At 33.9% G+C, this 22808-nt stretch overlaps 2 protein-coding genes across 3 annotated transcripts; both read right to left on the bottom strand.

The window, feature by feature from the left end:
• Nucleotides 1-947: 947 nt before the first annotated feature.
• Nucleotides 948-10367, bottom strand: LOC110708602 (autophagy-related protein 18h-like). Of its 2 annotated transcripts, none has more exons than XM_021886775.1 (9): nt 9876-10366; nt 7432-7890; nt 6481-6924; nt 6138-6383; nt 5013-5798; nt 4483-4661; nt 2914-3020; nt 2301-2837; nt 948-1158 (listed from the first exon to the last, which is right to left on the bottom strand). In XM_021886775.1, exons 1-9 carry the CDS (start codon nt 10041-10043, stop codon nt 1154-1156), a joined length of 2931 nt encoding a protein of 976 aa, XP_021742467.1. In that variant the 5' UTR covers nt 10044-10366; the 3' UTR covers nt 948-1153. The 2 variants fall into 2 exon arrangements, with proteins under 2 accessions (XP_021742467.1, XP_021742468.1); XM_021886776.1 differs by lacking the exon at nt 948-1158 and adding an exon at nt 1191-1491 and having other exon boundaries at nt 9876-10367.
• Nucleotides 10368-15799: 5432 nt separating this feature from the next.
• On the bottom strand, nt 15800-21191 carry LOC110708601 (receptor-like cytosolic serine/threonine-protein kinase RBK2). Its single transcript, XM_021886774.1, has 10 exons — nt 20999-21191; nt 19851-19909; nt 18760-18851; nt 18306-18659; nt 17921-18172; nt 17686-17840; nt 17460-17539; nt 17253-17388; nt 16741-16890; nt 15800-16130 (listed from the first exon to the last, which is right to left on the bottom strand). The coding sequence occupies exons 2-10, from the start codon at nt 19871-19873 to the stop codon at nt 15954-15956; spliced, it is 1419 nt and encodes a 472-aa protein (XP_021742466.1). The 5' UTR covers nt 19874-19909; nt 20999-21191; the 3' UTR covers nt 15800-15953.
• Between the last annotated feature and the right edge of the window lie 1617 nt (nt 21192-22808).

The following is a 22808-nucleotide window of genomic DNA, read 5'->3' as shown; positions in this document are numbered from 1 at the left end:
GGTAGAAATTCAAAATTGATTAACATAACAATTAATTTAAGATAAATGGAGTACTTAAGTTGTTGAAATTAAATACGAAGTAGTTGGTTACAAAAATGTTCTCAGTAGTATACAACTTTACTTATGTATTGCTGTGTTGCCTTTCAGTCTATCAGAAACAGTAAAAATTTACATGGATGTATCATGGATGACCCGACCTCATTCTTTTGCACTCCAGAATTCCACATTCCAGTACTCTCTCACACCATGCTTGCATGAGTCAAAACACGATGACAAAGTGACCAACCCATACTCAAATCTTGAATTCAGACGCGATCAATACACAAAACATACTCGAAACTGGATGACCCAAAACTAACACAAACCAAAATTAATCCAAACAATACATTAACTCGAACCAAAGGTCTCCAAATCCCAATATGACCCTAACTTGTATCTGAACTGAAAGTTTCCTCACTCGGAATAGTCATCAAATATGACACAAACCTGAATTGGATAACCCGTTTCCCACAATTCCGCCTCTAAGCCTAACAGAGTAACAGCCATGATAGGCCACATTCTATTTGAGAATACTTTATAAACCATCCTTAGTTATTAGTTATCACCAAAGATTAATATACTAAGTATCAGATTTTAAACCTACCACAAAAAAGCCAGCATGAATCATCTATCAGACTATAACGTTTATAATCAGACGGGAAAAAATCATGCTTGGAGATAAAAATGTACAGCAGAACTAACAATCATTCAATTTTTTTTCTTTCCTTTTTTCTTATTTCTAATTTTTCTTTTTTTTTTCCTTGAAGAAGAATTTAGTGTTACATAGCATTAAAAGAACATATGATCACAGAAATCATCGGAACTATTTCAATCTACAACATGTACAGGTAAACTAGAAGAATGGAAAACCAGAAGCACTTGCTTTGGTAGCAATGACACAAAAGAGGTAAGAAAAGTGAATTAAAGAAAAAAATATACATCGTACCCCCCGAGTGAATGAGTCTGTTCAACAGATGCAATATTGAATGGCTATGATGGACTGAAAACCTTAAAATTACTCGAAACGTCACCCTCCATGTGGCTGAACGCTGACCAGAATTTTACTATATTTGGCACAAATCCAGCACAAAGAGAGCCGACTGGGGTTTGCTTCTCATCCTACAAAAGAAAGGTATGAAGATATCAGATTTAAATATAGTAATCCTGCAGATTACATCCTACACATTCGAAAGCACTAAAATGAACCGTAGCAGTTTACAAAACACATTGACCGCGATAAATGAACCACAAACAATACAAAGGAAGGATAGATGTAGCTTTTTTTTTTTTTTTTTTTTGAAACAAGGATAGACGTAGCTTAGGGATACACAATAAGGGTCCAATCTCAAACAACAAATGATAATTTTGCAGTGTATTAATCCTTGGATAATTAATTGCCCAGTTTATTCGTTTCTCAACAGTCAATCTACAACATGGGGTTTGCTTCTCATCCTACAAAAGAAAGGTATGAAGATATCAGATTGGCTTAATTAATTAAAATATAGGTGGAAAGAGGGTACCCAAGGCCAAAGATTAAAACCCGTCTACACTGCCCCCTACTGGACTCTCTCTACACCCAAAAAAAAAAAAAAAAAAAAAAAAAAAAAAAAAAAAAAAAAAGTGGTTGCTAGCATGTTTACGCCTACTGAGACCCTGTCACAACCATCTACTGCATTCAATAGTCCTGGGTCGCACCAACTCAACTAATACACAGAAAGTTGTAATTATATATTTTTTTACTAACAACTTTGGGTTTAAGTTTCTGGTAAACAAAAGCACTACCATAATTCAATGTGTATCTGGCTGAGTGGCTGTCTATGGGACTTGGAGAGGTCAAATATACAAATTTTAACCTAACCAGATAAGACTGCTGTTGAGAGCCACCTCTCAAAGAGCACATGAAGCTCCCATCTCTTCCTTAATCAAACCAGCTCAACTGATAATTTCCAACTAATCATTCTTCATATTTGTTTTAATTTCATTTCTTTCTACATACCTTGTGACAAATTCCTATATGTCTAAAATGCAGATCACCACATTGTACATGATCTTGATCAGTCATGAACGTAAACAAGGTGTTGGGGCATAGACTATCCTGTGTGTCGTTTTAAGGTTAGCAGCATAATTATTTCTAACAATATACATCTAAAGCGTATCGGGTCAAGAAGCATAGAATAGGGCGAGGCTAAAGAAAATCAGATCAAAAATAAATGTATCCGTTAACTATGCACTTTGATTAAGGTGAAGCTACGAGTTCATACCTTCTTCAGAAAAGGCAAATACACCTCCAAGCAATTCATCGTTCTCACCATCTTCTTCAGACTTCTCTTTCTCGCGGGGGCTGCTGCTACTATCTACATCAGTAACAACTTCTGATAGCTCATGGCTTTCGTCAAGAGGTCCAGCTTTACAATATTCCTCTTCGAAAAAACCCCCAAAATCTAGTGGGTCTTGAACAGAGCTCTCATCAGCAACGTTCATACTAAAATCAGAACGGTTAGAACTAACATTTGAAGCTTCACTGCCTCCGACACTGCTGGACGATTGAACTTCCTTTGAGTTAGCTCTTTCAGCTGAGAGTGAGGCATTCTTTACAGGGGATGGACTATTTACAAGGCAGCTGTTTTCAGGTGGTGAGATTTCCATGGTAGAAGTATCATCAGTTTTTAATGAATTTTGAGTCAGTAACGGTGAAGGAAATTTAGAAGAGACTTTCATCCCATTATTAATGATCTGATTTTGCGCAATTCCCAGATAAGACTTGACTGCATCCATCTGTGCATCTGGTGCAAAGGAACCTGACAGAAAATGCAGAAGATAATTTAGATCACAGAACCAAAAACAGAGGCAAAACAAGCTTAAAAAATTTCTTACCAAAGTGGGAGTTCTGTACAGTTTGAGGATGGACAATGGCAGGAGATGGATACTTGTCATCAGCCAAATGAGATTCAGATCTAGATGTAGAATAACCAATTGCACCCCTGAAAAAAAGAATGAGATTACAAGGATGACAGCAAAAGAGAAAAACCATGCATGGAATATATCTGCCCATCATAGATAATCATGCAAGACGCCAAGGCTGTAACTGTGTTCAGAGAAACAATTTAAGTATAACTCCTCTAACTTAAAATACGTGAGACTATACAACAGCTCTACAGTATGGACATGCACCAGAATTACAGTAATAACAGGATTACAGGAAGCCAAAATTAATTATAGAAATCAAAAGGTAATCTTTTTATATTTTCCTTATTACAAATTACATGAACTTGAGTGCTGAGAATTTAACATGGGTAACTTTCAAGCCATTCTCTGCTAACAATTTAAAACATTCTTATAAAACAAAAAAGTCCCAAGAGACCAAGGCTTATATATACAATCAAACTTGATTTGAATTGTACCAACAGCCTGCCTATTTAGTAGACAATAACAGCAGTTTGCACTGTGCACATATTTGCAAGAATAACCTCACACCCAAAGTCCGTAGCAATACAAAAAGCCATATCAAATACTAAGTTTTTTTAGTTGTTCTCACATAACTTTTTAAAAGTCGAAGTTAGTTAACGTTGATCGTATTAGATACTTAATCAACAAAAAAAATCATAATTCTGTTAAATTCAACTCAATTTAACTTTCACATTATAAATGTTAATAATATCTATAAGTACTAAGCAACAGACAATAATAATTAAAGATGTGAATTAGAGACCTAGATAGAAAAGGAAAAAAAAAAAAACAATAACTTAAAAATTAAAGGTCATATTGTTTTTCTTCTGAAATGTCCATAACGAGCTGTTACCATTTATAGATGTGAAAAAATGAGTGCGAACGGGGATTAGAGAAAAACATAACTACCTCCTTTTCAAATGTCTAATCGTTGCAAATAATTTGAAACAAAGGTAGAACTCTTTATTTGAGAAGGGTTAATGCCCCCATGCCCAAAAGCAATACATTCTCCGTTTCTTGATACCAACACTTCCATTTTCACGCTTGTCAATGCATAATTTCAACAATTAATATCTTTAGCTCTCAATAAGTTAAAGTTCTAACAAATTGATATTCTGAAAGGATACTTTCAAGATAAATCAAGCAAGACCCCAAAAGACTAACATTTAACATGAATAAAAAACACCAAAGATTTCAAAGTACAGAATTTGAATAGTATAAAACTCTAAAGGGGGTGAAATATTAACAAAACATGGACACAGGTAAAAAGGAATTCACAACAAACAAAAAATGCAGCAAGCAACCAAATTTACATCAGCTAGATAAAATCATAAAAATAAGCTTATTCCATGGTGATGACTATAGCAAGCTGTTGACACCAATATGGAAAGAGTTTGATAATGTGGTAGTTAACTGCCAAACAAAGAGAGATCAATGGAGTATCTTAAGATGAAGTAAGAAAGGGTGGGCCAATCAATTGCAAGGAGGTATTTATACCTGTTGTTCCAATCAGGTTTCACATTGTGAAAGTGCTCAAAAACAGGCAACAAATCCTTCCTCTTTATTTCAATCTCAAGATGTGAGACCTTTTCGATTTCGATTTCTCCACCAATATTATCATCAACAAAAGATTTCTGATTGTCAGGCACCATAGAATTCATAGCGAAGAAATGTATCTACAAGCCATGTAACGAAGTGAGTTAGGGAATAACATTTCATAGATAAATACTACCTCTGTTTCATTTTAATTGACACATTTTTTTAAACACCTTTGCCAATGCATGTATTCAAACATTGATATGCTTTATAATCAATAAGATAATAGTATAAAAAGTAGGTGGAAAATTTATATTGAGATGAATCTAACAAGACCCAACAGAACCGTTTAATTTCTTATGTATAAAACACAAAAGGAAATCAAATTAACTAGAGTGAATTGAAAAGTGCTCAAAGTCCAAAAACATGTCAACTAAAAAAATGAAACTAAGTATAAGATTGCTTAATGTATCTAAATGAACAACACTTACCTTGGAATTTTGCCATGATGGCATTCTTCCATAATTCATTTGAACTTCTGCATTGGAAAGATACAAGGTGGATTGTTCGTGTAGCTCTTCTCCCTTTCCACTATTGTCATTATCTTCAAAATCAGATGTTTCCAAGACCATTTCTGAAGGTTCTTTTGCGCCAAAAGATATCCCCTTGATGGACTCTTCTCTTTCTGGCCAATCTACTCTTCTGCAAACATCCCACCAATGGACGACTTCAGATTTCACCCTTAAGTCATCATCTTGTATCTGCGCCAGAGAGCCCGAACCAGTTCTAGGAGCTGTATCTGTTGTATCTACCCCCATCGATGGGATAAGTCCGTATTGGATAAGATGCCCGCAAGGAGAGTAAACCAAAAGGTGCTCCAAGGAGCGTCCACGGGAAGAGCCACTAGGCATCGAACAGTGGAAAACAGCAGAAACAGCAGAAGGTTGCGCAGAGCCCATTCCAGCGGCAGAAGATGCAGCGCTGCTAACTGTGTTGAGCCAGCCAGAATTACCGGTTCTTATTCTACTAACAACAGAGAGAGTGACTGGAGGTGGTGGAGGAATAGACAAAGACTGTTGATTTACAGTATAAGATGAAGTAGACCACCATGGTAAAGATAGAACAGGGACCAGAGTTGGCCCATCAACGTGAGAATTTCGAACTTGGAGCCCACACTCCCCACCAAAAGGAGACAAAACATATATGTGGCAAGTCCCTTTTGATGAGATGATGGCTACCCATTGGCTATATTGGCTGAAACAAATATCTTGAATAACCTGAGAGAAGACCATAAATTAACATGGGGAAAAGAACTTGCGAATGTGAATCACTAAAATAATAGCCCTTAGTACATCTCTAAACATTTGTTTCTCAATGGTAAAAAGGAGGTTAATAAAGTGACTAAATTGCCACAGTATAAGTATCATCTGGAAGTTGATTGCAAATATAAAGATGAGCATAGCTATGCAGTTTTTTTAATAACACAAAGCAAGATAGCAAACTTCTCTAAAATTTATGCATGAAGTGTAAAACTCTAATTTTGAGCCAAAAGAAAAATAGAGTCTAGAAAAGATGTATAAAATAGATAAACAACAAAAGTTTAAATTCAAACATACCGCAGTTGTAAAGCCACGATGAAGCTTATATAGATGCACGTGAGATGTTGTCCAATTGTAGTTCTGACTACCTGTCCCATTCTTTGAGCTGGATGGCATTATCCGGAAGATGTTTATATTATTACCATGGATTGATGCGGTCACCAGAAGCGTCCCGCTAGGATCAAAACAAAGAGCAGAAATTGGGCTTGTATGAGCCCTAAAGTGTGCTATAACAGCTCTGGAAACAAAATCTTTAACAATAACCTGCAACAATCAACACAAAAACAAGCAAAATCCATGAGCCAAAGCATGGGAAATGCAAGGTCTTGCATACTTTCACTTAAGTATCAAGAAGACTCACCATCCCAGCCGTATCAGTCTCAGGTGAATTAGCTGACGTTTTGTTAACTCTCCAGCCAGAGCTGGAAGTTACAGGAGAATTAGAACCATCAGGAAGAAGTTCATTACAGTACTTGGAGAACGTTTTGTAGCTCATGTCACCAAGATTAATCAACCCAGCAGCCAACTGCTTGCTCGACTCCATAGCATACCTCGCCACCATATTCCCACCGCTAGGTGATGTTGAAGGGCTTACACCAGGAGAAGGTGTAAGACTTTGGGGACTTAACCGCCCAGTGTTAGTTAGTAAGGGGTTATTAGAAGCATAAGCTAACCACCTGGGACCAACATCCATGGGACCATAACCAACATTTATACCAACCATTCCCAGGCCAGCCATTTGAGGGACAGGATAAGTCAAAACACTAAATTTGTTCTCGAGAGTGAGAGCATCAAAGCAGTATATCTGCATATACATGAGAAAGCTGTTATTCAAGCTTCATAAAGGCAAAAATATCTTTCTTATTTTATTTCTCTTCTTTTCCTGTGAAGCACTTGCCTATCTCAAAAAAGATACATAGCTAAAAAAATTGACAAGAAATTTAAAATATCAAAACCAGCATATTAGTCATCAAACTAGGGTCTATAACAGCCTAAGAATACATTCTACGACCTTCTACACATTTATTGCTTTAAAATAGATATATAACCATTGCAAATCCACTACTCTTATGGTGATAATTAGTAGGACTTGTTTCAGGTTAACAGCTAGCAGTAACATCAACTTTAATTGCATCCCAATATTACACAGCCAATAAAACCCAAAAAGAATACGTAGTATAAAAAATTCTTAAAATGCAGATAGAACATTCACATGTAAAAACATTCACCAATGAGCTATCATCTCATTAACAACACAATGTGGAAGTCTATCATTACAGTTTGACAAAGGATCTGAGTTTATTTTACTCACTTGTGAAGCAAGTCCCACAGCGACAATGCGAGGACTGCATCTAACTGTAAGGACAGCAGAACGGAATCTCAGAACATGTACATAGCTGTGAGACCTCAACGAATAAAAGCGAACAGCAGTTGGAGAATTGACCACATTCCCTGTCTGTGATTCAATATAGCCATCTCTAACCAGTCCATCTCTTCTCCTTTGAGTGGAATCTGGACCCATTGCTTCATCTCCTGCAGCAACCAAAAGTAAGGGATGTGATGCCCCAAACCCTTCACAACCTTCGGACATTGCAGGGAAAGGCTGTATTTGCAAAAACGTACATGGGCCATCACGCCTTGAAACCAGCTCAGTGACTATAGAGGCATCATCGACATCCAAAACTTGAAAACCATTGGTATAACCAAGCAACAGAACACGCTTGAAGATGGATGGACTGAGTTCTATCTTGTCAAAGCATGCCCATAGCACCTGTTTTGCCACAATAAGTTGAAATTCTAATTAATTATCAGACATGCCACACAAAGTAATAAATCACAAAAGCAATATCCATCAAACAAACATAAATTGAACCAAATGTAAGGTTTGGAGAAAAAAAGGAAACACAAGCAGAAGAGAAACTAAATATGATTTCTGAGTTTCTCTCTAATACTTGAATACCTTATTCTTGGTTAGGAATTAACACTAATTGCTTTTAGACCAAATTATAGATGTATAACTTACAGATGCTCAAGTGCCAACTCCTTACCATGCATTGGTGATCTCTTATAAGTGTAACTCTAGGTTCTACAGTTGTGCTACAAAGACTCATCACATAAGTATCATCTAAGAGTGCCTGTTTTGATAATTTAAATTAAAACTGTGCAAAACTCTACATGAAGATATGCAGCAACAAAGCATACTTGCAGTCGACTTCATCCAATACAGCTCCAAATATACACTGCTTCGATTCTAATGAATCTCGAAATCCAGTGGGTGAAAATACAATTGCCAAATATGAAAATTCAGAGTCTCATATAGCTCCCTGCCATGCATTGGTCAATATGACAGCAGTAGTTGATCAAACACAGATATAAGAGTCATTTCCAGAAAATTAGGGAAATATTGCATTATTGCAGTAAATATCAGTCACCGGTATAAAGATTGTACCTAAGGATTAATAAAGTAAAAAATCACGGCTCTCTTAACTTTAAAATACCAAGCCACAAAGCTATTCCACCAATTTCTCATCCAAGTTACCCTTTGCCAGCCTAAAGATGTCACCTATGCAGGCTAAATAACAAGTATGAAAGTTTAGAGTTTTAGACCATTGACAACGACAATGTGTATGAGACCAGTGCCACCTATGATATAAAATGACACAATATATGACAATATAACAAGCAAAGCATACAGGTATAGGGTCTCCTCTACTGCAGTTTCACAATTGGAATTTGAAAAAAATGCTGACCACCAAACTATCAAGAAAAAACAACTAAGACCAATCTAAAATCACACAAAGAAAATGTAAAATCCTCCACAAACCAACCCAAAAAAAAAGTCAGCTCTCTATAAGAAAAATCCTTTTCAGGCCATGCCTAATGTCCACTGAACAGAAGTCTATTTGAAGCATGGTAAAAAAAAATGCATATCCTACCTTCAGAGAGAAGTTATTGCTGGAAGCACAAATCCCACACTTCCCAAAACTTATAAAGAAGGCATTAATTTAATATAGGTTCATGGATAGCACTTATCCATATGCAACAGGATTGAATTCCAACGCATCACCAACAGAACAATTTCAACACAGAACACGCGACTTTGGGTTGTGGTTAGACAGCAACAAGTAAGAAAAGACAGAACTGATCAAGTGCAGAATTCCAGCCCAAGAACAGATTACAAGCAGCTTAAGAAACCTCAAATGCATAAACTCCCGGCAATGTATCAAATTCTATCACTACACCGCGATTTCGCCCCAGAAGTAAACTCCAATGAACGACATAACCCGAACCCAAACTGAAACATCTAAACTTGTAAATCAACACAAGTAACCAACAAGCATAATTCATCAAACTCCACACCCAACAACAAACAAAATTTACCCAAAATTAACCAAAAATTTCCCAATTTGCAACCCATTTCCTTGATCAATCATCCAATCATTCTCTTCTTACCAAAACAACGAAAACCCATTTCATTGATTGCTCCCAAAAACTTCAAATCACAACCCAATTTCCCCAATTCCCCAAATGGGTCATAATCAAACATCCCAGAACACAACTTGATCATCCCCAAAACTACAAAAATTACACAATCCCTAGCATAAACTAACCACTAATTACCATCACATTTTTTTCTTAGAACTAAAAATCAACCACTAATCCAATCAACAATAACTAAATCGCAGTAATTAAACTCAAAATTAATCCCAAAACAAAATAATCTCAAAATTAATCAATCAAAACAAAAACACCAACCTGGTCTTTGATGCCATTAGAATCAGAAGAAATGGAAGCGGCAACGGAGGCACTAGCTGACCGGACACCGGAAGAGACGGTTTTGATACAAGATGAGATGAACTTGAAAGAATTACGGCTAAATCCATTCGTTTTATTATGAATACCCTTTGTTTGCTGATGTTTCATTTAATAGAAATTTCCTTAAAAGAAGAAAGGAAAAAAACTAACTAAAAATGAAATTTTTAAAAAAATTAGTTCCTACTACAAGAAATTAACGGTACCCTTTTCACCGATTACCGGGTAGTTACCGGAAAGTCATATGATATGTCACCGGAAAAGTTACCGGCGGTGATGATTATGATTAGAAAGAAGGTGGGTGAAAGAAGAGAGAGAAATATTTTGATGGGGTTGTCTTGTTTTTGTGGGTTTGTTGGGTTTGACCTCTTTTGTTTAAATGAGGGTTCATCTTTCAATCCATCAATCTTTCTTTCTCTCTCTAACTTTCTCTCTCTAGAAATTAAATAAAAAAATTAAATAAATAGTTAGTTTAATTAATTTGATTTATTTTAATTTAGTTTCTTATGCTTCAAGGACTTATTCTTTGGGTTTTTTAGTATTTTTTTATTTTTATTTTTGGGTTTTTATTGTTGCTTGTAAAGGACTAATTAATCTCAAGTGCAAGTTTTGTTAATTGCGGAATTAGCAAGTTTTGGAATGTGGCCAATATTAGTTTTTTTTAAAGGGTGATAAATGTGGCCATTATGGGAAACTATGATGACATTTATTTTGTTAATGTGAAATTACATAAAATGGTCCATTTTGGTTTGGATTTTCATTAACTTTTGAAAACTAGTTTAGGAGTATAATCTTATCTATTGGGGAGTTGGGATTTTGGGTAGAAATCACTTGTCAACTAAATTTCTTTATTTGTGATAAGATTAGCTTTTTGAATGATTTCACTACCAATGACATTTACTATTTGTGTTGGTGAGTTCAAAAGGAGTTGAAAAGTTCATTCTTCATCACTTCGTATTAAAATGTTTCTTGAAAGTGTTTATTACTCGTATTAACTTCTAATTACTTTAATATAATGGCCTAAAAGGTTTCACCTAAACTTCACTTATGTTAACTTATCAATACTGATCTAAAAAAAAAACTAGACTGCCTCCTATTTCTCTCTCTCTCTCTTCCCGATCTCTCCTAAACTTTAGCCTCCATTGTTAATTTTAAAGGGAATTTCACTGGTGAATAGCCCCAATCTTTATTTCTTTTAAGCTTTTTGTTTCTTAGGATATAATAATGTCTCCCACGAAAGAATGGGTTTTTCTCCTTCAAAAGACAATGTTTTTTCGATCTCTCTTATTTTTCGAGCTGCTTTGAAAGATAAGGTTTTATTTGCATTTAATTTGGTCTCCAGTTATGTGGGGCTGCAATTGATTATGATTTGGATTATGAATTTAGCACAAGAATTTTATTTTTCACAAAATTGCGAAGCAACGACATATCTACTTAAAAAGTTGTATGAGACAACGAATCGAGAATGTAGCAAATTGTTATATTTATGTATTGGATTCTTAGTCCTTCCCCCATTAATTCTTGTTTGATTTTGTTATATTCCTTTTCATTTTCGTTAATTATTAATTGTTGATGTCGTATGACTTTAATTAATGAAATTTAGTGTCTTTTAGATCGATCTTCTTTCAAAAAAAAAAATTATTATTAGCCCTAAAAAGTTTTGTTGTTCAAGGGCCACCTTTCTTGTTTTTTACTAATAGTTTTTGTTTTATGCTTATCATAAATCTACCCAATTTTTAGGTCATATATATATCTACTCATGTACCGGGTATTATTTCTCTCCTAATGAGAGTTTGGGGCAGTGTTTTCAATATTACAAGAAAATTTGTTTATTTTTTTTTAACGAGGATTTAATTTGTGCAGCGTTTCAACAATAAAGGTCATTTCTACATGTATGATCAATTGCATCAATTTTTTTTTAATTTCAAAACTAGAAAAAAAAAAAAAAAAAAAAAAAAAAAAAAAAAAAAAAAACCTTGTAGAATAGTGGAAGGTTGTATCAAACAACAATGTGAAATAGGGTATTCATTAATGTATTATTCCATCTCCAACGATGTCGTCGTATGACTTTACTATAAGTGAATAGATTTTTCAATTAAAAAAATACTTATTAGCCCTTATATTATCTTATTAACCATAAACTTATTGCATTTGAATTTGTTAGCCCTTGTATTATCTTAATATATGAACTTATCAAGCTTTATTAGATTGTATTGACAACAACTCATAGAGCTTATTAACCCTTATCTTATATTATTAATAAAAGTTATCAAAATTGAATTAAGTGAAATAAGGTGAACAAAATAGAGCCTTAATAGAGTTAGCACCTTTCATATGTTACCTAACTTATCTTGTATGAGTCATTGAAAGAAAGGAGGAAAGACAAGTGCATTCTCACCCCAAAAAAGCTCACAGTAAAATTTAATCTCATGACCTTAGAGGGTAAGCCTTACATATAATTTTTGTAGATGAAAGCTAATGGCGAGAGAAAAGTGATGCAATAATGTGTAATGGTTGTGAGTAAAGATGGCACTGGGGCGGGCCACTCTAAGCCTGGCACGGGCACGAAAAAGCACGGCACGGCACGGTACTGTGCGTGTGGGTCCGAGGGCCAAGCTTAGGCTGCCTTTATTTGGGAGAAGCGCGATAATGCAAGGCACGGTCGAAATAATCAATGCAATTTTGTTTAGGCACACAAGCCCGACACGACTCGGCACGTACGGGCCAACCTTTTGAAAAACTTTGACCCAGCACGACACGACACAATATGACACAAAATCCGTGGACCAAGTCATGGGCTAGGCCTAACTAACCCCAAAGCACATGGGTTTGACATGAGGCACGACCTAGCACGACCTAGAGCCATCTTTAGTTGTTAGAGATAAACATTTACGAGTAATTTTTATTACACTATGGGCATGAACAAGAGTTTTCCCAAAAAAAAAACAAAAGCATGAGCAAGAGTTAGGCCCCGTTCTCTTCACCTTAATTTTGCTGAACTGAAATTATTTTTGCTGAACTTAAATTATTTTTGCTGAACTTAAATTAATTTTACTGAACTGAAATTATTTTTGCTGAACTGAAATTATTTTTACTGATTTTCTATTATATCTCTTATTTAATAAAACTGAATTTTGCTGAACTGAAATTATTTTTACTGAACTGAAATTATTTTTACTTAATATTATTTTTTTAAGGTGAAGAGATTAGGTCTTTAATGTAATATAAAGTATATTTGTATAACTATTGGTAGTATAGAGCAAAAGTCAAACTGTTATTAAAATATAAAAACGGAGAAAGTAATAAAAAAGAAAATGTAACAAGAGTCCAACATAGACGAGTTAGCTAAACATGGGGAAAATGGACTCGTAGAAAGGAAGACAAAGTCACAACACCACAAATAAAAACAAAAAGAGAAATACGTCACGGTAGGATATTAGGGAATGAGAATATCTTAAACAAATAAAATTAAAGATGCTCAAGCAAACAACATCACATACAAGTTTGTAAACAAAATTACTTCTCTTCTCGTAGTTATTAACTTACTACCCCTTCTTCAATCTTCATTGACGTGTACCAACTTCCAACTATTTAATCTTTACGATTTTATTTTTATACCATATCATATGGCATATGCCATGGTCCATTTGCCTAGTTCAATTATTACTCATTTTTTCTTGGATATTTTATCATCTATGAGATTATGAGAACTATTTTGCTTCATTTATTGCAAAATATTTCTAGATATTGTTTGTCAATTAGGGGATAGCATAATTAGCATTTAAGTTATCATATGGTATATAATGGAGGCGTGATGAGTCACTACTATATATGGTCCATACCAAGGGGTTAAAACAGTATAAAATTAACAATAACAATATAAAAACAACAAATAATAGTATAATATAAAGACTCATCAGTCTTTCCTCTTCCCCTCTTTCTCCATCGGAAATCTCAATAGAATAATAACAGTATAAACTATAAAATAACAGTATATTTATCAATAATAACAATATATTATCAATATAATAATAGTATAAATCGAAACAAAAAAAAAAAAGAATTTGGTATTTTTTTACCATACCAGGTATGGGCCTATACTTACTCGTATATAATGGTATATTATACTTCTATTTTATCATGTATGGTGTAAGACCTTTGTTCTTTAGAGGTGAAATGGAATGAACTATTTAATTAGTTTGTCCGTTTACATTACTTTGTTTGTTAATTAAGGGATATCAAAATTAGCATTAAAGTTATCATATGGTATATTATTGCTCTATCTTAGTATGGATTAAGGCCTGTTCTGATTTACTGAACTTATTGGAGCTGAACTGAATTGATATAGAGCTGAAATGAATTGTTAATGAGAGAAGGAAATTAGGAGCTGAACTGAAATTAAGCTAAAGAAAACAGACCCTTACTTATTCTTTTGACCTGAACTAGAATGAACTGCGCTAAACTAAACTAAAATGAGTCAAGCCGAAAAACTAAATTGAACTTGACAAAATTGGAAACGTGTCCAAAAGAACAAAGGCCTTAGTAGTAAATTGGCTATTTAACACATGCACTACACAAGGTTTTTGGTACTTTGCTAGCATGAGAATTAGATGTTTTTAACTAAGTTTAAATTTCAAATTGTTAGACCGTGTTCTGTTTACTTTATTTTATTAATTCAAGAAAAACAAGTTTACATATATATGAGTGAATAAATTCGAATAAGTCATAATAAAGACCAATAAGGAGTGTCTCATATCGATATGGTTATATTAATACAGTATATTTTGTGAATCAAAAACCTCTAAATTCACAATTTAATTAATTTTCCATTTTAGCGTAACCCTTTTCATAATTAAACTTTAAAAAGAAGAAAAAAAAATCAAGGGTATATGCCCCACAAGATAATGACATGAATCACTTGAATGACCCTAAGCTAATTACATCCAAGTATCCAACATGACAATTTGTACTTTATTCCTAAATTTGGGATGATGATTACGCCTAATAATCCTTGGCCCTAAATTGGGTCCCAATTTCATTTAACAGGCTTCAATTTCAGGCCTAAAATCAATTTGATGGCTGTTAATATCTGGACTAGCTCTATTTTACATGTCACAAGCTAACAAACGAACTATTTGGCTTCACAGTTCTTATTTTTTTTTCTGGCAAATACTACAAAAGTTGCATCTCTTTAGAAGCCAGCCACAATTCTCAGATTTTTTTTTTAGCATTTTATGTGATTTTGAAGAATAATTTGTGTAATTAGTGCTAAGGGGAAGCATATGCTTATGAATTTTATATGTTTCCTAAGGAGGGGGAAAACTTGTGATCGATATTGGGTATCCATAATTTTCGCGTTATATAGTTCATATAGTACATAGTATTTCATACTCTTAACATTTTTTTGGAGGAAACGTTTCTCCGGTTTACATTGCTTAGTCTGATAGAATGATTACGATGACAGAAAAATTAAAATTTTGCGTTCCTATAAATCTATAATTAGGTAATATGCTTTTAACTGTATATATAAATATACTCTACAAGTCTGCATCAGAATTCAGACATGATGTAAAGTTTAAGCATATCAGAAACTTCACAAGTATTTTATGATTACCTAAAAAGGAAATAAATGATAACTAAAGAAAAAGGAGGTAGTTTTTATTTGGGAGCAGAAATTAAAGTAGTTTTTATTTGGGAGCAGAAATTAAATTTTTAATAAAAATTTGTATTCATGCTCTCTCCACATTCCACAATTCTCTGATATATACACTTTCAGTTCAGTAACTGAGGTGAACATGAACAATAACAAAACAACAATCAAAGAAATAAAAAATGAAAAAAAAAAGAAGATAGAATCATCAAGATTTCCTATAATATCGAGCCATCATTTCCCGATTTAACTAAAATTTGATGGCTGAGTAATGAGTACATGCTTCCTGGTTCTGAACCTCCAACCAAACTTTTTAGTTCAATTATTACAACTTACAAGTTATAGTACCTGATCATCACTCCGGTTTTTTGTCATTCTATGGAAGCAAAGGCAACCTGCCTATGGCGTCGCAGGGTGTTTAGTTTCCTCGTTGAGTTGTACTCTTTAGCATCCAAGAGCTCTTCAGAATATGTTCTACGAAGAGTCTGTGTTTGGGTACCTATCGGTTTCTTGGGATAATAATTGTCCCCTCTGAGCAGAATAGCAACCTGCTATCAACAAAGAAATTAGAAAAGCCAATGAAAAAATAACCAGAGAAGGATATGAATTCTCTAAATAAGGACATTCTGCATGACCCAATTCACAATTGCAATGCACATACCATGGAATTAACAATTAAGTTCAACTTTAGATTCATTATAACCAAAAAAAACATACATGGTAAAATTTGCTAATCTTGCCATGTTGAATGCTGTTAGAGTATAAACATAGTAACAAGATGGGAGGAGTTAGGGTGCCCCCACATAATCTTGTCATACATGGTAAAATTTGCTAATCTTGCCATGCTTAATTTGATTACTTAAATAATCACTGAAGTAAATTAGAGTGCCCCCATATTAATCAGACAATTCTTCAGTCAGAACAAACTTAGATGAATCAAGCAAATTTCACAACAGCAGTCATCGTAAGGAAATCTACTTCGTATGTCATAATCACAACAGCTAGTACACTGTGAAAAAAATCATCATAGTCATCCAATAGAGCAGGTAGTGAGAAAAAGAAGAGCTAATCCTAAACAACCATTAGGTCCTTGTATTCTCTTATGGATGACAAACCAATAATGTGGTCAAACCAGACAATTAATAAAATTTTACGTGCCTGATTCATTCGGGGCCGTAACACTGGAGATTGTTGTGTACATAAGGCAGCAGTCAAGATCATACAATCCAACTCCTCTTCATCATAATCTTTACCAAGCATAGGATCAACAAGCTTCTTCAGGTCATGCTCATCGAGCAAAGGTTTCGCCTGAGCAGAAAGAGTAATAATATCCAATGTCAAGTCTACACAGTATAATTTGAGTGTCAAAATAATGGATACATTTTCCTATTTTGGCTGTTTTAAAATGGTTACACTTTACCTTTACATTTTTAAGACACGTGACCCACATTGTTGCTATTCATTTCCATACCCTTTATATACGTATCATTACACATGTGCTTCCACTACTGTTTTTTTTACTAATTCTGCTTTTTTCATTATTTTCTCTTACTTTCCCTCATTTCTTCAGACTTGATGAATGGTAAAGTGTAACCATTAATTTGAAATAGAGGGAGTATAAGGTACAGTATGAAGCATTGGACAAAGAGGTGGTAAAAGTAGAAACAAACCCATAGCATAATGCTTTGACTTTCACTATTGAAAGCTTTCCGGCCCGTGATAAGCTCCAAAAGCAGCACCCCAAATGAATAGACATCAGTTTTCTCATCCACTATCCCATGCATGAAGTATTCAGGAGCAAAATAACTGCCATCAAAGAGAGTAAATATTGGACGAGGAAAATGGACATAGTCAACTGGGATCTTGATCTCACATACCCAAAAGTGCCTTCAAATTTGGATATGTTATGATGAGTCCATTGTCTTGGCAACCATTTAGCAAGTCCAAAATCACATATCTGAATTGAAGCATATAAGACAAATCATCACTTTATCATACCGGCATAAACAAGGAGATGATTATTCATTTATCTCAAACAGCATATTTGATAATGAGAGATGATTATGGCAACCAATCATCTCAGATTTGGAGTCTACAAAATACCTGAGCCTCATAGTTCTCTGTAAGCAATATATTATCAGCTTTGATGTCTCTGTGAATAATTCGCCTTTGACAGCCCTCATGAAGATACAAAAGACCATCAGCTGTTCCCAAAGCAATTTTATACCTTAATCTCCATTCTAAGATTTCTCTTGAACCTGAAAAGGGAATTATATAAGAGAAATCTTTATAAATATCTTTAATCATTGTGTTTTACGAATAGGAAATTCTCACAGACCATGAAGAAGAGACCCTAGACTCCCGAGCGAAGACAATTGTAAAACAATGTAAAGTCCTCGTTCTACTCCATAGCCAATTAACTTGGCTGTATTAGGATGATCCACATGGGCTATGATACCAAGCTCGGAAAGAAAGCTAGTAATCCTTTCTTCATGAGTTAATGTGGTCAAGCGTTTGACGGCAACCAGCTGTCCTCCTTTTAAACATCCCTTGTAAACTTCTGCAAAGCCACCTCTTCCAATCAAATTATCTGCATGGTCATGACAAAACACATGAAAGTATAAGTATATAACAAGTACATAACTTCTCAAAGTTTTAATCAAGTACTCCACTTTCCTTGTATAATAGTTTTAATGATTATAGGTATTAAATAAGACAAAGACCTTGACTGAAGTTGTCAGTTGCCTTTTGAAGTTCAGAGAATGAGAAGACCATCCAAGAAGCCTTCATCTTGTACATATCAGCGTTTACATTTGGGACTGGCTCATCGTCTCCACCTTTTCCCACTATATTGCGTATCTTTTTTACAGAAGCTTTACTTGATAAGTGTTTGATTGATTTTTTTCTCCATGTTTTAAAAAGGGATTTCCATCGAAATTGAGGTTTGGAAGGTATGCAGATAGCTGGAACCTTTGTTGGTGAATCTCCTTCAGAATCCAATTTATTTTTACCCGTTTCCCGTTCTCCTCTGGGCAAATCACCATCATTTAGGTCCTGTATATCTAAGGGTCTCAAAGCTGTATTTGAATGCCAACCACATCACAACAGGATATTACATATGAAACCAGGAAATAAAATATATGTTATGAATTTATACAGGGAAGAGATTGATGCTACCTTGACCAGAAGGTATAAACAAGGAATTTAAAGTCCTGCTTCTTACAAGAGGCTTCACTGCTGGTACTTTCTTAGCAACCTTGCTAACCAAGCTAAAAATGTGGAAAACAAAGAGAGACATCAATTTAGAGAAAGATAAGAAAAAGAAATTCCTAGACATAGATCAAGAGCAAAAACAAAAACAAACAATTCCAATTGACAAAACAGCACAAACATAAAATCCAGTAGCACAAACCAACTGCTTAGGAAAAATATCAAAGTCTGTGTACTACGTTAACATGGACTCAGAGAAAAATATCAAATATGTCTTCGAAGGTCAGGCAAAGTTAGGGGCTAGTTTCAAAAGAAGTTGAAAGCCTATTGTCCAAAACCAAATATTTACATTCATGTCAACTCATATCACACAAAGACTTAAATGGAAAACACAGTCACAATTTTATTAGTGAAATCATTCAAAAGACAAAAGAAATAAAAAAAAAAAAAAAAAAAAAAAAAAAAAAAAAGAGGCAACGACATAAGTTTGATGGAATTTTAAGCAATTAAAACCAAGTTCAATAGAAGAATGTGCAATAAGACTCACGCAAAGAAACAAACAGTTGGAAACCTAATGGGCCTAATTTTAAGGTCAAAGACTCAAGTATGTGAAGGGGAAAAGTGGGAGGGGTCCTAATTTCACCTTTTCAATTGTGTTAGTAGAAATCTTTAAACAGGTCATGACAATTGACATAATGAAACTAATTAATCTAGAGGCTGATCCACAGGCACATGATTATGGTACAACACAACTATTCTGCCGAAGTAATAGATCAAAAGAGATGTAAAGACAAAGTGCAGCCAGAAAGAAGGGTAAGAAAATAAAAAGCTATCCGCGAATTACATCCAGTAATCATAATATATATTAGGAATATAATCTGAATTTTACTATTCAGAATATCTGCTAATCCAAGAATCGATGGCCTTTGCTCTCAAAGAACCAAAGTAGGTATAGAAGTACTCATGTACAGCATTTGTAACTTTTTTCAATTCTCAGCAAAGTATAAATCTTGTTTGTAAACAAAAAGCAAAAGACTGGATTGTACCAAATAGATAACCTGATAAGATTGTGCTCTATCATATATCAAGAGGTACCAACATCATTAACCTTCCTCACCTGATAAAATGTATCAAGTCATACATTGTACACAAGAGCAAAGAAGAAAAATAGCAATGCAAAATAAGCTAACACACACAAGCTCAAAGTAATCAAGACCTTATTAGGCCCCAAGAACTAAGGGCAACGCGGTGAGGAAGACCCAGGATTTTATCACCCCCATCCTGTCTCAACCTAGTCTAGAGTACAACTAAGCTCGCCTTACACAAAATACACAGTGTCTTAGTGATTCTATTACCCTCATCCTGTCTCAACAATGTCTAGAGTACAGCTAGATTAGCCTTGCACAAAACACGTTGTCGCCAATTTATTATCCCCATCCTGTCTCAAGCAACCATGTCTAGAGTACAACTAAGCTAACCTCAACACAAAACACACAATGACACAATCACCAATTTAATAACCCCATCCTGCCTCAACCTTGTCTAGAGTACAACTAAGCTAGCCTTACACTAAAAATGCTGTTGCCAAGTATAAGGATTCGAGGCAACAAGGGTTTGACACAATGTAACCACTCCGGGAAGCTATCTCACTGAAGACATTAACTAGTACAATCCAACAAAGCATCAAGACAACCATATCTACTTTGTTAAGCAACCTACATTTACAGCAATCCAGAATAATTTCAATAAATCTTCTTCAGTGCATGTCATTGGTACCTCTTACACAAATTTATGAATGTACATAAACATACATCGTCTTCACCCAAACCATGTTAAAAAGCCAACCTAAAAAATACCCATTTTTCAAAATCTTACAGAGATGCAGGAAATCAGAAAAATCTGCAAAATTTAAAACCTAAAATTTCAAGAAATTCTGCAAAAACCCATCAATAAAATTTGCAAATAACATTAAATTTAGGACCAAATGAGTTGAAATAATTCATACCCAACATTTGCATCTTCAGAATCATCCATAGATAGAAGAAAGAAAACAGAAAATTGGGGGAGACAAATTAATTTGCGAAATTAAATGAGGATGTTTTTATTGAAAAAATCAAGACATTTGACGCATTGGTTCACAATTATATTGCCTCCAAAGTTGGGCGATTATCAACAATATTGTTAGGGATAAAGATGAATCCATTACCTTAATTGGGAGTTTTTGAATTAATCGGTTACTCATCACGATTTTCACAATCACCCCAATTTCTCTCTCCTACTCTAACAGGGGAGCAAGCAGCTGGAGGCCTGACATGTGGAGGGAGGAGGTTTCTATCCGTTTTGCTTTCCCTAGTATTCCTGCTTTCATGCTTGCTTGCTCCGGTATTGTTTCTTTCAAAGGTAAGACCATACCTCCAATGTCTATATATATATATATATATATATATATAGGAGGGATCATGTGAGAACCAAGGCTTATATGAGAACCCTCTTAAAATAAGAACCAATCTTGCACCATCAATTATGAGATTATGGATGGCTGAGATTAATTATCACTTTCTCATGTATTTTCTTGGGAACACACATTTCAGTCATTGGTACATGCTTTTTAATTTTTTTTTCCTTATTTTCTGCATTGAAACAACGATTTATGTACTATAAAACCAAGAGATTCAGCCATTGAAGAGAGAGAAAATGGAAAATCTGGTTTCATTTTAATTTAGCCATTGAAGAGAGAGAAATGAAGGCAGATTTCAAATGAAGGTTTCTCTCTCATAAAGAAAGCTTTTGAAGCGTTTTTTTTTTAATTTGATTATTTTTTTGTGTAGAATAAGCATACAAAATTTCATAATTTTTGGAGTTCGTTTGATATTTTTTTGGGTAGAATTTTCGAAGTAGTGCAAAAAAGGAGCAAATCTGGAAAGACAGATTTCAAATGAAGATTTCTCTCTCATAAAAAACCCTTTTGAAGCGATTCTTTTTTTGAATCTGCTTATTTTTTTGTGTAGAATAAGCATACAGAATTTCAGAATTTTTGGAGTTCGTTTGATATTTTTTTGGTAGAATTTTCGAAGCAGTGCAAAAAAAGAGCAAATTTGTATGTGGAATATCATCCAATTGGAACAGTATTAATTACTTATTCTATTGTATTAAAGGAATAATTTTGAGATGTTTCAAAAGATGTTATTATTGTTTCAAAAAAACTTGTCGCTGTTTCAATTAAAAAATGTAATGTTACATTGAATTGTGTTGTCAACGTTATGTTAAAATGTAGTTGAAGTGTACGTTAATGATGTTTCATAAAATATATTAAGTGTTTCAATTTATAATATTAATGTTTCATATATATTATTGCTTGTTTCATATAGTTGGGCTCTATATGATATAGTTGGGCTCTATACCTTATGTTTCATTTTATACTACTAATGTTCCATAAAATATATGTATTGTTTCATATACTAATGATATTGTTTTATACATAAAAATCATTGATGTTTCATATAATATTTCATTCGAATATTATTTATTTTGTTCCAGAAATATGAACTATTGTCCCATAAATATTATACATTGTTCCATAAATTTGAAATAATGTACCACACATATGGTCTATTGTTCCATAGCCATGAACTAGTGTTCCAATTGGATGATATGCTCATTATTGTCAAATAATAATTATATTGTTCAAGAAATATGAAATATTGTCCCATAAATATTATATATTGTTTCATTTATAAGAACTAGTGTTCCAATTACATGATATGCTCATAGTTCCAATTACATGATATGTCTCACCATATTAATTCTTATGTATGAACAATGTATAATATTTATGAGACAATTGTTCATATTTCTGGAACAATATAAATAATATTCGAATGAAATATTATATGAAACATCAATGATTTTTATGTATAAAACAATATCATTAGTATATTTCAACTATATAAAACAAGCAATAATATATATGAAACATTAATATTATAAATTGAAACACTTGATATATTTTACGAAAC

This window comes from Chenopodium quinoa, unplaced genomic scaffold (assembly GCF_001683475.1).
Source record: "Chenopodium quinoa cultivar QQ74 unplaced genomic scaffold, ASM168347v1, whole genome shotgun sequence".
NCBI classification, from domain to species: Eukaryota; Viridiplantae; Streptophyta; class Magnoliopsida; order Caryophyllales; family Amaranthaceae; genus Chenopodium; species Chenopodium quinoa.
This window is presented reverse-complemented; position numbering and strand designations above follow the sequence as displayed.